The 15,297-nt window shown below is 35.5% G+C and overlaps 2 protein-coding genes across 7 annotated transcripts in view; both read right to left on the reverse strand.

The window, feature by feature from the left end:
• Window positions 1-1,240: 1,240 nt before the first annotated feature.
• The window catches only part of CLEC2D (C-type lectin domain family 2 member D), a 36,396-nt gene continuing 22,339 nt past the window's right edge, over window positions 1,241-15,297 (reverse strand). For 4 of the 6 annotated variants that reach the window (XM_003926673.3, XM_074403106.1, XM_074403105.1 and 1 more), the window contains 2 exons: window positions 8,377-8,480; window positions 1,241-6,356 (listed from right to left, as the gene is read on the reverse strand). In XM_003926673.3, the coding sequence (XP_003926722.1) occupies window positions 6,218-6,356; window positions 8,377-8,480 (243 nt within the window). In that variant the 3' untranslated portion in view covers window positions 1,241-6,217. Of the gene's footprint in view, window positions 6,357-7,397; window positions 8,275-8,376; window positions 8,481-15,297 lie in introns of those variants that run through there. The other 2 variants (XM_074403107.1, XM_074403109.1) reach the window with 2 other exon arrangements.
• LOC101029986 (L-lactate dehydrogenase A-like 6B) lies at window positions 9,916-15,289 on the reverse strand. Its single transcript, XM_074403103.1, is given in 2 exon segments — window positions 9,916-10,663; window positions 10,665-15,289. Coding segments are annotated over 2 exon segments (1,128 nt in total). The 5' UTR covers window positions 11,421-15,289; the 3' UTR covers window positions 9,916-10,291.

Here is a 15,297-nt window from a genome sequence, read left to right on the forward strand (position 1 = left end):
TCAAATCATTATAACATAAAATTTTCTAGTTTGAAATGAAAATACAGTGGCATTTACTACATTCACAACATTGTGCAACTGTGCCTCTACCTAATTCCAAAACGTTTTTATCCCCCCAGGAGGAAACCCTATACTATTAAGCAGTTACTCCTCATTCCCCCACCTCCACCCCCAGCCCCTGTGAACCACCAACCTACATTTCTGTCTATGAATTAATTTATTCTGGGTATTTCACATACATGGATTCATGCAAATGTGACCTTTGGTTTGTCTTCTTTAACTTAGCATGATATTTTCAGAGGTTAACCAGCAGGTATCAGTACTGCATGTTTTTAACGGCTGAATGATATTGCAACTCCAGAATAGTTTTTGCTTTTGTTCCTGCTTGTTGCCACAGAGTCATTGACCAATTTTTATGTTAATTTTATGCCTTGCTCAAGCATAGCAAGAACAAAAAGAGAGGAAAAAAAAAAACAAACCAGAAGAATCAGAACCAGGAAGAGAAATCCCTTCCTTACACAATGTCCCTCAGCTGTCCTCTGCTCACAAGCTTAACATCAACTCACTACAAAGGGAAAAGCTTAAATATTCTAGCTTATTAATCCAGAGCAGGTAATGAAAGCATGGCTTAAAGCTGAGAAACACTAAACTGATACCTGGCTCAGGAAAAGATTGACTGCCCTACATCAGAAGGAAGACTTCTCTGAAGAGAAAACATTTTAATTCATTCAATCTTTTTCTGCCGTTACAGTCAATCACAAAAACAAAACAAAACTGTAGACACTGAGAGAATCATAGGAGCTCTATCTTTTCTTGGCCACACACATTTCATAGGATGAAGATGAAGATTTTGCATTCTTCAGTTTCTACATTAAAACCCTTACTGTCAACAGAAGCAATTATTTCATCATTTTTTCCATTGGCATATAAAAGTAGCCTTCATAGCACCAACTAGGGCCAACATTAGATACATATTTTTTCAAATTTCTCCCTTATTTTTGTTTTTACCAAATAATTTCCTGAAGATCATAGTAAATATAATAATATATTCTCCATGTTTTTAGAATTATTTCCTTGACACTCGCCAAAGTAATGCATAGCTCAGGTTCAGTGATTATATTATACCGACTTTGTAAATTCTTCAGATAGTTACTTTTCTCTTTCTTTCCTTCTTTCTTTTTTTTTTTCTTATAATCTTCTAGCCCTCCTAAGTAGATAAAATGTCTGTTCAGGCTGCTAAAAAAAATTACCATAAACCAGGTGAGAAATAAACGTTTGTTTATTTCTCACAGTGCTGGGCATTGGGAAGTCCAAGATCAAGGTGCTGACAGATTCAGTGTTTGGCAAGGGCCCACTCCTCATAGATAGTGGCTAATCACTGTTCTCATATGGTGAAAGGGACAAGGCTGCTTTCTGTAGCCTTTTTTATAAGGGCACTAATCCCACTCATGATGGCTCAGCTCTTATGACCTAATCACCTTCTAAAGGCCCCAGCTGTTAATGTTGTGAATCAAAAATATCTGAGACATGTGTTAATTGATTTTGAAAGTTTATTTTGCCCAAGTTAAGGATGTGCCCATAACACAACCTCAGGAAGTCCTAGTAACATGTGCCCAAGTTGGTTGAGGTACAGTTTACTTTTAGACGTTTTAGACAGACATAAGGAATTAGCCAATATGTGTCAGATATACATTGGTTCAGTCCATAAAGTCAGGATGACTCAATGGGGAGCAGGGAATAATGGGACTCCAGATCAGGGGTAGATAAGAGACAAACAGTTGCATTCTTTTGAGTCTTTGATCATCCTTTCACTGATATCCAACTTACACGTGAGAGATAAGTAGAAGAATAGTCACTTATAGTTCAGTTTGGCTCAGTAAATCTGCAATTTCACATTAAAAATAGGGCAGAGGAAGCAACCAAATATGCATTTGTCACAGGTGAGCAGAGAGATGTCTTAGAGTTCTGTCCTTTGTCCCACACCTATGAAGATAAGCTATAAATTTACATTGCCAGTGTGAAATTCAACAGAACTGATTTAGGATAAAAATATTGAGACCCACAAGGAATTTCCTAGTGGGTAAATTGTGAGGAAGGAATATAGACTTTTTAAATCTTTGTAGCTATCTTACTTAGAAATAAAATCAGAGACAAGTTTCCCTGATGCAACTCCCAACCTGACTTTTTCCTTTTGGCTTAGTGATTTGAGAGTCCTGAGCTTTATTTTCCTTTCATGATACTATTACAATGAGTATTAGATTTCAACATAGGAAATTTTGTGAGGACACAAACTCATTGTGCCCTCATTTTGTGAGGACACATCTCATTCAGATGTGAGAACAAGTATTTGAGTTTTTCCATTAGTTATCCATAGCTCTGAATCTCTTTATGTCTGTTAACTCTTCATCTATCCGTTTTACATTTTGAGTGGTATCTTAACCTACCCTGCTACTTCACTCCTCTATTTGTCAGTTGTGTGCACATTCAACAATAATTTTTGTTTTTGAGACTACAATCAGATTCTTTTTTATACTGTTTTTTTTTTTTTTTTTTTTTTTTTTTTTTTTGCCTGTGTAATACAATAGTTATTTTGTGGGAATTCATTCAGGGTGGTGGCAAAAATATAAAGGAAAAAATAGTAGAGGAAGTTATAAAATATCGTCTCAAGCCCTTTTGGAAGGCCTAATTTTTTTTCATAGTTTCAGTAAAAGTTTCAGCTGAAGGCAGCCTAAATTCCCTTTACGTATAGCTAATTTAAAATAAAAAAGCCAATAGCTAGATTATGCTGGGAAATTTTATTTAAATAACTTGTTTACTCATGTGTTCTTAAAACTAACCTTTAAGCCAGATGGCCTTCTCAGGAGGAGGCCAACCAGGGATATTACTCACTAACGGTGTTTGTTTTGGGCATTGAAACCTATGCTTTAATCTTTTAAACTCTAGTGATGTTAAATCAAGCCTTTGTCAATTAAACTTTACTAAATAAATGTGAATTTCACTGGCTAGTGAGGGCTAGCAGCTTCTATTTGTTCCCACTCTGAATGTCAGGGTCATTATTAAGCTGCTCTGCTGAGAACAGGAATATGTAAGTCTAGGGAACCAAAGGCCACGGACCTCAATAATAGGAACCAGCTGGGGTTTCAGATCACCAGTTGCTGTATCATCTGGAGTTACTTAATCCTTAGTCTTGACCTAGACATCTTAATATGGAAACACTGAATTGCAAACAAACAATTACATTAGAGAAAGACTTAAAAGAGAAACTGAATGAACAGATTCCTGCATTTGAAAAGATAATGTGAAACTTAATTTATATTCATTTTTTCCCTCAGAACAGAATGGGTGAGACTACAAACATTCTAAAAGGTGTGAGGTGCTATCTAATTGTGGTTTTAATTTGCATTTCCCTAAATGATTGGTGATATTGAGCATTTTTTCTTTTTCTATATCATTTGGCCATTTGTATTTCCTCTTTTGAGAAAGGTCTATTCAGGTGCTTTGCCCATTTTCTAATCAGGTTATTTGTTTTCTTGCTTTTGAGTTGTTTGAGTTTTTTATATAGTTTGAATATTAACCCCTTGTTGAATGTGTAGTTGGGGGCCAAAGTAAAACTTCTTTCCCCCTCTGAAGTTTTGCTAAAAATCAACTGACAGAAGGCAGACTTATAGGACAAATGACATAAATCTATTACCATGCATGGAGAGAATCACAGAGTGATCACCCCACCATGCAATGGATATAGATGGTTGTATACACTTGATCTTAAGGGAAAGGGAGATGGGAAAGTGTGGATAATTTTGGGGTGATAGTAAATAATTTGAGGAGAATTTAATGGGGTGAAGATCATACAAATGGCCTGGTATTGGGCTTGCAGAGCAGACAACGGTTTGTGACAAAAATCTATCCATGTGTGTTAAGAGACTTCCGTCTTTTTTCCTACAATATGACTTTAGTTAATGAAAACACATGGAAGGCACCAGAAGTACTGTTTTCTTATTTGGAGAGTCCGAATTTAAGGCAGGTAAAGGAACTTCGGAAACCAACTTCCTTCTGTGCTTTGGGAAGGACAGAGGATTGAGAAACAGGGGTTGAGGAGGAGGTCAGAGAGACCTTGAGGCTTCATCAGTTCTGCCTGTCAAATCACTATATTTTAGGGTATCCATTTCTGAGCCTGAACAGTAGTTAGGAAATATCTTCTCCCAAACTGTAGGTTTTCTCTTTACTCTGTTGTTTCCTTTGCTGTGAAGAATTTTTTTTTGTTTTTTGCAATTTTATTTGTACATTTTCACTGTTGTTGCATCTGCTTTTGAGGTCAAATCCAAAAAATTATTGCCCAGACCAACAGTGTGGACCTTTTGCCGTTTTCTCTTAGTCATTATACAGTTTAAGTTTTTAATCGATTTTCAGTTGGTTTTTACATATGGTGTGAAATAAGTGTCCAATTTTATTCTTCTGCCTATGAATATACAGTTTTCCCAACACCATTCATTGAAAAGACTTTTCTCCCCATTGTGTATTCAACCACCAGGGACTAGGGGTGGGAAATAGGGAGATTTTCCCCATATATCACAGGGTAGTAAGATTCAGTTAGGAGGAATAAACTTCTGAGATCTATTGCACAGCATAGTGACTGTAGTTAATAACAGCATATGGTATCTTTCAAAATTGCCAAGAGAATAAATTTCCAATGTTCTCACCACAAAAAATGATAAATATGTCAGAAGATTAAATGTTAATTAGCTAGATTTAATCATTGCATATTGTACACATATATCAGAACATTACATTGTATTCCATTATTATGTACAGTTATTTGTTAGTTAAAATTAAAAAATAAACTTAAAATGTCTTTTAAAAATGCAAATAGCAATTGTGCATAGCAATTTATCATGTGTCTCCCAGTGTGCTGCTTTTTAATTGTATATATTTAATGTGCATAATGTGATGTTTTAATGTATGTATGTGTAGCGAAGTAATCACTGCACTTAATCTAATTAACATTAGCTTCATCTCACATACTTACCTTTCTTTTTGTTTGTGTGTGTGTGTGTGTGTGGTAAGAGCATCTAAAATCTGCTGTCATCAAGTTTTCAGTACACAATGCAAGATGATATAGTCCTTATGCTGTACATTACATATCTAGACATATGCATCCTTTGTAACTACAACTGTGCATCTTTTGACCTGTGTCTCTCCATTTTTCTTATCTCTGGCAACCGCCATTCCACTCTATTTCTATGTATTTGTTTTTTTTAAGTTTCCATATAAGTGAGATTATGAAACTTTTTTTTCTGTGTCTGGCTTATTTCACTTAATATAATTCCCTATAGTTTTATTCATGTTGTTTCAAATAACAGGATTTCTTTTTACAAGGCTGAATAATATTCTATAATATATATAATATGTGTGTATCTTTATCCACTTATCTGTTAATTGTCACTTCAGTTAATTCTATATCTTGGCTATTATGAATAATGGTGTGTTATAATAAACAGGAGTATAGATATCTTTATGAGGTAGAGATTTCATTTCCTTTGGGTATGTATGTGGAAAAGGGATTGCTGGTTCATATGGTAGTTCTCTCTTTAATTTCTTTAGGAACCTCCATGCTGTTTTCTCTAATGGCTGTACCAAAGTGTGTTCCCACCAACTGTGTACAAGTGTTCCCCTTTCTTCACACTCTCACCAATGCTTGTTAGTTCTTGTCTTTTGATATAGCCATCTGATATGGGCTTCATTGAGTCCCCACCAAAATTTCACCTTGAATTGTAGTAATCCCCACATGCCAAGGGCAGGACCAGGTGGAGATAATTGCATCATGGGGGCAGTTTTCTCCATCTGTTCTTGTCTCATGATACCTGATGGTTTCATAAATGGAAGTTCCTGTGCACAGTCCTCCTGCCTGCCACCGTATAAGACATGGCTTTGCTTTTCATTTGCCTTCTACCATGATTGTAAGACCTCCTCAGCCATGTGGAACTGTGAGTCAAGTAAGTCTCTTTTCTTTATAAATTACCCAGTCTTGGGTATGTCATTAGCAGTGTGAGAACAGGTAATATTAGCAGTGTGAAAACAGATAATATTTTCTTATGGTTTTGATTTGTATTTTCCTGGTTATTACTGACATCAAGCACATTTTCATATACCTGTTGGTATATAAAATTAATTCTTTGCTCATTTTTAAATGGGGTTATCAGTTCCAATGTGCTTCTAAAGATTAGTTAGGGCTTTGCTGTATCATCTGGACATATGTGTCTGGTTTGGAACAAATCCACTTCCTCTCTGTGTAGTACCTGGCACTACTGGCACCTTTGTCATTCAAATAGGCACACTCTCCTTCTCCCGTGATAGGAAACCTGCAACAGAAGCAGAATCAGTTGGCCACTAAACATTTCTTCCAAAGCAGAGAGAATGAAGATAAGGGAATGAGAAAACTAACATTAATTCAGTCTCTAAAAGTAATATGCATTGTTAATATTATCTCTTCAATGTTAATAATTACCCTTTAATAATTATGTTCTGTTATAGTCAAGGAAACTGAATTCCTCAAGGTTGTATAGCACGTAAAACCAGGATTTATACCAGGTCCATGAGACTGCTACGCCTATTTCCATTTCCTTTCTTTTGGAAAGGGGGCAAGTAAAGAGAGGTTACACTATTACAGATAATTTTGTTGTGGTGGTGGTGGTGGTGTGCCTAAGTCCTGATTTTCTCCTTGTGTATTGGTGATTAATTAGTTAATGGGCCTTGCTTAGCAGAAGACGTTATAAATCAACTATAGGAACAGTGCAAAGTCATGAATCAAACTTATATCATGTCTGTAAGCATATTATTTCCACTATATCCAAAGCTTCAGTTTCTTATGGGAGAAGGCTCATGCTTTTTTTCTTTACACAGTTTCCCAGTATTTTGCTTCCTTAAGTAACTGAAGACTCAGCAGCTCTTTCTAAAATCCATGCTTGATTTTATTTCTCCCACTTCCCTGGTGGCTTTAGTACTAAAACTGCAGTGCTATTTAGCTGAGTTAAGATGGTCTGGCACAGATATTTTAGGTCAGAGTTTGCATTATAAATTTTTCCTGTTTGCTCATTAGAATCACTATGGTCTATGATATGATTTGCTAATTGTTAAGACATGCTAAACCTTAATCATATAACATTTTACATTTTTTTAAGTAATGATCAGTTTCCAACAACTGGTTATTTAACAATATATTTGATCCTTAAAATATTTCGAGAGACTGGGTATGGTGGCTTACATTTGTAATTCCAACATTTGGAAGGACAAGGTGGGAGGATTACTTGAGCTCAGGAGTTTAAGACGAGCCAAGTCAATATAGTGAGATCCCATCTCTGCTAAATAAATAAACAGCCAAGCATAGTGTCACATGCCTGTAGTTCCAGTTACTCAGGAGGCTGAGCTGGAAGGAACACTTGAGCCCACGAAGTCAAGGCTGCAGTGAGCCATGGTGGTATCACTGCATTCCAGCCTGGGTAACAGAGTGAGATTCTATCTCTCAAAAACACAACAAACAAAAACCCATTTCTAGAAATAGGTAGAGAAAATTTACTACTTCAGTATTGTAAAACAAGAAATAAAAGTTAATTGCAAATATTTATGAAGCAGTCACCCTGTGCTAAGCAGTGTAGATAAAACTGTATGATTGTACATGTTCTCTGATTTCTAAAACTTATCTTCTTATCCAAGGTCAAAAGCTAATGAGAAAAAACTCATTTCAAATCTGCCAATTTCCAGTCTGGGGCCCTTTTTATTAAATACTCAGTTATATTTCCAATACTGATGAATACATTATAATAAAGCAGCTTTTCAAAATTCATCTCTCAGACAAACACTGAGTCAAATTTTGGGAATCCAATTTTTATAGCATTATCTCAAATCTCTTTATTAATCTAAAGATTCTATGAATATACAATTGAGATTAAATTTTCTAGTGCCAAACTTTACTCATTTTAAAATTTTAAAACTATTGTCTTATTTTAAATAATAGACATAATTGCTGTCACTCACAATCTTTCTCTGATACATCAAAACCTCTGTTCCTCACGTCAACACTGTGAGATCAGGAGGACAAGTACATATTAATTTTGTTGTGGAGGTAAGGAACAGACTTAAAGATACTGTATCGTGTGTTTTGAAATGAAAGTCTTCAAAAATGACATAGATAAACCTGGAGTCAAGTTCACAGTCAGTCTTTGAGGAACTTGTGAAACCTTTGCAACATACAAGTTGGCGCCACCTTCTTTTATAACTAATCTTAAAATGAGAATTTTTAAAGCATGTAACTAGAGAATACTTTAGGTTTCATGCAAAGTAAATTCAAATACAAATATCACTGCCGTATTTTTCAGAACTTACGGTCTTGTCCATTCAGTACCGTTTGTCCATTTCCATGGTTGGTCTTGTTCTCTGCTCAAACCAATCCAATGGTCAGATGGGCCCTTATATCTCAACAGGAAATTCTTTCAGAAAACGCAGAGAACATTTCAGAAAACATTAATCTAACATAAACCATCCTCTCCTAGAAATGTTACTGCTATGCCATATTCTTAACTACTCATAATTTTCTTTTTTATTTTGTTTTGTTTAGTAATAAAGAATAGATATGCTATATTATCATACATACCAAAAGAAGATAATTTAAAACTGAGAAAAATTGTTGATAATTTTGTTACTTTTGTTTCTGTATAGTACTCCTTTGTCTGACTGACCCCCAATTTATGTATTATACTATTGGTTGACACCAGGGTTTTATTGAGTTTGGAATGTATTCTACCATGACATTCTTGGCACTTGTTCTAGAATAGAATTTGTAGGCTGCAGGACATGCTTTTTGTCAATTTTAAGAAATGACACCAGGCCAGGCATAGTAATTCACACTGTAATCCCAGCACTTTGAGAGGCCAAGGCAGGCAGATCACCTGAGGCCAGGAGTTTCACACCAGCCTTGACCAACATGGTAAAATCCCCTCTCCACTAAAAATATAACAAAAATTAGCTGAGCGTGATGGCACACACCCGTAATCCCAACTATTTAGGAGACTGAGGCACTAGAATCATTTGAACCTGGGAGACAGAAGTTGTAGTGAGCCAAGATCATGCCACTGCACTCCAGCCTGGGCAATAAAGTGAGATTCTATCAAAAAAAAAAAAAAAGAAAGAAAGAGAGAAAGAAAGACAGAGAGAGAAAGAGAGAGAGAGGAGAAAGAGAGAGGGAGGGAGAAATGACACCAAACTAATGTAAGAAATGAAAGAAAGAAAAAAGGAATGACACTAAACTACCAAATTATCCTCACACCAGCCTTGTAGGCTGGCTTTCTTTGCTATGTTTGCTTGTCAACATGCACTATCCAGAAACTTCAAATGCAGATTGAGAGTTATGAGCACTTCAGCATCTGGAACCAAGGCTTCATCATTCACCATTACACTGGGAAAGTGTGGCCGATATCTATTTTAACGTCTATCTGTTTTAAGCCTTTGGGTCTGTGATCTGTTTTCTCATGAAGCAAATGATATGCCTTGCTGTATTATTCATTCAACAAATAGGGCTTATCAACTACTGAGGGAGGCAAAACAAAAGACTGTATATACTAATGCATTTTTTTTAATGTACATACTTTTTACATTGTAGAGGAGGGTACTACTTTTTTTTTACAGCATATAAATGAACATAGGTATAAGCCAGCAAGAATGAACTAACATACATCTAATGAAAAGAAGCAGAATTTCTACAACACATTAAATACCTACATCCTACTTTTGGGAACCAAATGCCAACTACATATATATATATATATATATATATATATATATATATATATATATATATATATAAAACAAGCCAAGTGCTGCTACATCAGAGGTACCAAAAACACTTTCTTTAGGAATTGTAAATAAGAATCATCCAACATCTGGATGCTAAATAAAAGAGCTGGAGGACTAAATAAATAGGAAAGTCACTCTACCCACTTTCCTGTTTCCATCTTTTAAGAATTCAAGTTTTTTCAAAATTTTGATTAAAATATCCTGTATCTATGATCTCTTCAACAATATCGGAGTGGTAGTTTTACTCTCTTTTTTTATTTTTATTTTTATTTTTGTCTTTTTTTTTTTTTTTTTTTTTTTTCTTTTTGTGGACAACGGCATCTTGCTATATTGCCCAGGCAGGTCTTGAACTCCTGGGCTTAAGCTATCTTCCGGCCTCTGCCTCCTAAGAGCTGAGATTACAGGCATGAGCCACTGCACTTGGCCAGAATGGTAGCTTTAGACAACTTTAAAGCTTAAGCTCCTTCTGAATTTCCCAAAGTGTTTCTGCACTCTTCTTCAGATGGGCCTCCTCTTCAGGGGTTAGCTTTATCTTTAGAAGGTTGGTAATACCATTCTCTCCCAGGATACAAGGAATACTGAGGAATACTTCTTCATCTGTTCCATAGAGGCCGTTAATTATGGTGGCAACCGGACGTGTTTTCCTAAGATTCTTCAAAATACTTTCTGTTAAATCAGCTACAGATAGGCCAATAGCCCAACAAGTATAACCTTTCATTTTAATAATCTCATAGGCACTAGCAATCACTTCTTTGTGGACATTTTTCCATTGCTCAGGATCTTTATCAGTTCCCGTATCATAGTTCAGATCCTTCAAAGGGGACACCAGCTATGTTCACTGCACTCCACACAGGAACACTTGAGTCTTCATGCTCTCTGAGGATCCATCTGTGGCAGCTTTCAGAGCAGATACCAAGCTTTTGCCCAATCAAGAAACGAAAACGAGCCGTATCCAGATTACAGCTGCTTCCAATAACACGATTTTTGGGAAATGCACTTAATTTCCAGGCTACGTAAGTTAAGATATCCACTGGATTGGAAACAATAATCAGTTTGCAGAGGGGGCTGTACTGGACAATACTGGAAATCATTAACTTGAAGATGGCCACATTTCGCTGGACTAAATTAAGGCACGTCTCTCCCTTTTCTTGGCATGCACCTGCTGTGATAATCACTAGGTTGGAGTCTGCTGTGACACGGTAATCTTTGCTACAAACAATATTTGGCATTTTCGTGAAAGGGCTGCCATGTTGAAGATCCATTGTCTCACCCTTCAGTGTCCCTTCATTAAGATCCACAAGGGCAAGTTCGTCACTCAAGCCTTTTAACAAGATGCTGACAGCGCAGGCCATGCCCACCGACCCAGTTCCTACGATGGAGACGTTACTGTGATGAACAGGCTTCTCGGAAGTGAAACTCTCCATGAGCTCACTCTTCACAGTCGCCGTCTTGCTCACCGGGGTGAAGAGCCAGGTGCCCCTGAGCGGCAGACACCGGGCCATCCCCGGGCACAGGAAATTCACCCCCGCCGAGCTCACTCTCTGGGTGGCCCGCACAACAGGCACAGTCCAGCTCATGGCTGTTCACTCAAGAAGTGGAGGGAGAGAATGGGACAAAAGCTGCTGACCAAAACGTCGAGACGCCAAGAGAGCCACTGGCAGCCTGTCAGCCCTCATGATTCTGAATTTTAATGCAATTAAATATATAAACATTTTTCTTTATGACTAGTAAATTTAGGAACTTCTTAGGTGAATCTTTTACTCTTTCAGATCATAAAGATGACTTGTTTTTGCTTTACTTCTTTAGTTCCTTATAGTGTACAGTTAGGCTATGGATATAAGATCTTTCTTCTTTTTTAGTTATGTGTTCACAGCTATAAATTTCCCTCTTAGAACTATTTTCAGTGTATACCATAAACATGCTTTTTGTATTTTTTGTTCATTTGTCTCAAGGTATTTTCTAATTTCCCTTGTGATTTCTTCTTTGACCTCTGGCTGTTTAAGAGTGAGTTTTTTTTAAATTTTCTACATATGTGTGAATTTTCCAGTTTTTCTTGTTATTGATTTCTAGCTTCATTCCATTGTAATTACAAAAGATACTTTTTATGACTTCAAACTTTTCAAATTTATTAACACTTGTTTTGTGGCCTAACGTATGGTCTATTTTGGGGAATGTTCCATGTGCACTTGAGAAGAATCAATATTCTGCTCTTGTTGGGTAGATTATTCTGTAGCTGCTTGTTAGAAATTTGTTTATAGTGTTGTTCAGATTTTCTATTTCCTTATTGATCTTCTGTCTAGTTGTTTAATCTATTGGAAGTGGACTGTTTCATTTTCCAACTTTTCATAGAACTCTTGGCTTCTCCCTTAAATTATAGCAATTATTGCTTCATATATTTTCCAGCTATATTAAGTATATATATTTTATAACTAATAATTGCTTTGCTATATCAAACTTTTTTTAAATGCATAATGCCTTTCTTTGTCTCTTGTGATTTTTTACTTGAGTTTATTTTGTCTGACAAAACTCAACACTATTTTGGTTACTATTTGTATGGAATATCTTTTTCAGTCCTTTTACTTTCAACTTTCTTGTATCAAAGGTGAGTCTCTTGTAGACAACATATGAGTCTTGTTTCCCTTTTTAATTTGTTTTGTTTTTTAGCCAACTTGTCAATCTCTGTCCTTTAATAGGATAAATTCATCCTTTTTTATTTAATGTAATTACTAAAACAAAATTTACTTTTGCCATTGAACTATTTGTTTTCTCTTATCTTTTACCTCTTTGTTTCTCAAGTTGTCTGTTACTGCCATCTTTTGAATTTAGTTGATTTTGTATAGTGTATTTTTTTTCCTTTTCTGTATATTTTTAGTAATTTTATTAGTGGTTACCTTGAGGATTATACTTAACATTTTAAACTTGTAATGATATAATTTTATAGTATCAACATAGCTTCAATAACTATGCAAACATTTTGATCACATATGTCTTCATCCCTCCTGCTTTATAAGATTGTCACAGATTTCATCTTTACACATTATGTGACCACCATCAAAGATTTATAATATTTATGCATTTGCCTATGAAATTATAGATAGATAAATATAAATATAGATAGTTATAAATAAGAGAAGTTATAAACTATTCAACACATACAGTAATTCTGGGTTTTATATTTATCTCTAATGTTACCTTTATAAATATTCTTTATTTGTTGGGCTCTGAATTGCTGTCTAGTGTCCTTTACTTTCAACCTAAAAGGTTCCCTTTAGCAAGTTTTGTAGCATAGGTCTACTGGTAATAAAATCCCTCAATTATTAGTTATCTGAAAATGTATTACTTTTTCCTTCATTCTTGAAGGACAACTTTGCTATGTCTAGAATTTGTGGTTGGCAGTTTTATTTATTTTTTCTTTCAGATACTTAAATATGCCATTTCATTGCCTTCTGATCTCCATGGTTTCTCAGAGAAAATCAGCTATTAACCTTATTCATCTTATGAAAATGTTGAGTTGCTTCACTCTTGCTGCTTTCAAACTTATCTCTTCACTTTTGTTAACTTGACTATAATTTGTCTCAATGTAGTTCTCTTTAAGTCTACCCTTTTGGAGTTCATTGAGCCTCTTGTATGTTTATATTTGTGTATTTCCTCAGATTTGGAAAGTTTTGTTTATTATTTCTTTAAATGTATTTTTCTGCTTCTCTTTCTCTTCTCTTTCTTGGATTTCTACTTTGCATATGTTGATATGTTTGGTGATGTCCTACAGGTTTCTTAGAATCTGTTTATTTATCTTCATTTTTTCTCTTTGTTTTTCTTAGTTTTGATTGTTTCAAGTGTCTTATTTTCAAGTTTTCTGATCTCTTTCTTCTCAAATCTACTGTTTAACTTCTCAAGTGAGTTTTTCATTATTCTTTTTACATTTCACTCATTGTACTTTTCAGCTCTGTAATTTTTGCTTGTTTTTTTTTTTTTACAATTTCAACCTTTATATTGATATTCTAATTTTGTTCATTTATTATGTTTTGGGTTTGCTTTAGCTTTTTACTTGTTTTCTTTAGCTCATTGGATATACTTAAGACAGCTGATTTAACATTTTTTACCCATATTTTTAATATCTGGGCCTCTCCAGGGATAGTTTCTGTCAGATTATCTTTTCTGTGAGTGAACCATACTTTTCTTTGCATGTTTTGTAATTTATTTTTTTGAGAATTGGACATTATGAGTACTATGTTGTGCTAACTTCGGTAACTTAATTCTTTTGCTCTTCAGGGATTGTCAAATCTTGGTTGTTGTAGTTCAGAGTCATTTGTTCACGATTTTCCCAAACTATTTTTTACAAAATGCATATTCTCTGTTGTTTACTGTCATTGAAATTTCTGTTCTGTTATCACTGCAGTCATCCAGTTATCTAACAACAGTAGTCTTAAATGGCTGCTTCCCAAATGGAGAAAAAACACATACTATTTCTTTACTTCAGCTGATGAGGATTGAAGCAATGATAGCCCACTTGTGCATCTGTCCCTCAGCATCCAAAGGCAGAAATCCACAATAACCCTGATATTTAGAGAAAAAGTTCTTATTGTCCACACTGGCTGCAGGAATTCATTCCAGGGGCATGGGCAGCAGTTCCCATGGCTCCCTGCAATAATAGGGTGTGGAAAATCGTTATTGTTGAGTGAAAAGGCTGAAATTCACTGACATTAACCAAAATTTATCATCTTTGTCATCAAACTCTTCCCTTGATGCTGCCAGTGTTTAACTAGATTCAGGTAAAACATATTCTTGTAGCTTTTTACTCCACCATCCTCTCTGACATCATTCTTGCTAGGTGATTTTATTTTACTTTATTTTGAGACAGAGTCTCACTCTGCCCCCCAGGCTGGAGTGCAGTGGCATGATCTCAGCTAACTGCAGTCTCCATCTCCCAGGTTCAAGCAATTCTCCTGCCTCAGCCTCCCAAGTAGCTGGGATTATAGGTGTTTACCACCATGCCCAGCTAATTTTTATAATTTTTATTGAAGATGGGGTTTCACTGTGTTGGCCAGGCTGGTCTTGAACTCCTGATCTCAAATGATACACCCTCCTTGGCCTCCCAAAGTGCTGGGATTATAGGCAGGTGCCACTGTGCCCAGCCCTGCTTAATTTATTTTAAAACAATGTTACTAACTTCATACAAACTTAAAATTGTGTTTTTACCAATGCTTTTCCAATCTTTATTAGCACAGTTCTGGCTCACAAGTCAAATAAGGCTCTGGCTTGCTTGCCCTCTGGGCCTGTTCCTGCCATGAATGTTAAGGTAATTTTAGATGGTTTGCTGTAATATGTAATACATGCTGGGTTACTCTCTTCTTATGCTAAAAAAAAAATCAATGTATAAGCAGGTGTCTAAACCTACCTCTTAGATAATTTAATAGGAACACATATTCTTGTAGGACTAAATATTTTATTGTTGCC

This window comes from Saimiri boliviensis, chromosome 7, assembly GCF_048565385.1.
Source record: "Saimiri boliviensis isolate mSaiBol1 chromosome 7, mSaiBol1.pri, whole genome shotgun sequence".
NCBI classification, from domain to species: domain Eukaryota; kingdom Metazoa; phylum Chordata; class Mammalia; order Primates; family Cebidae; genus Saimiri; species Saimiri boliviensis.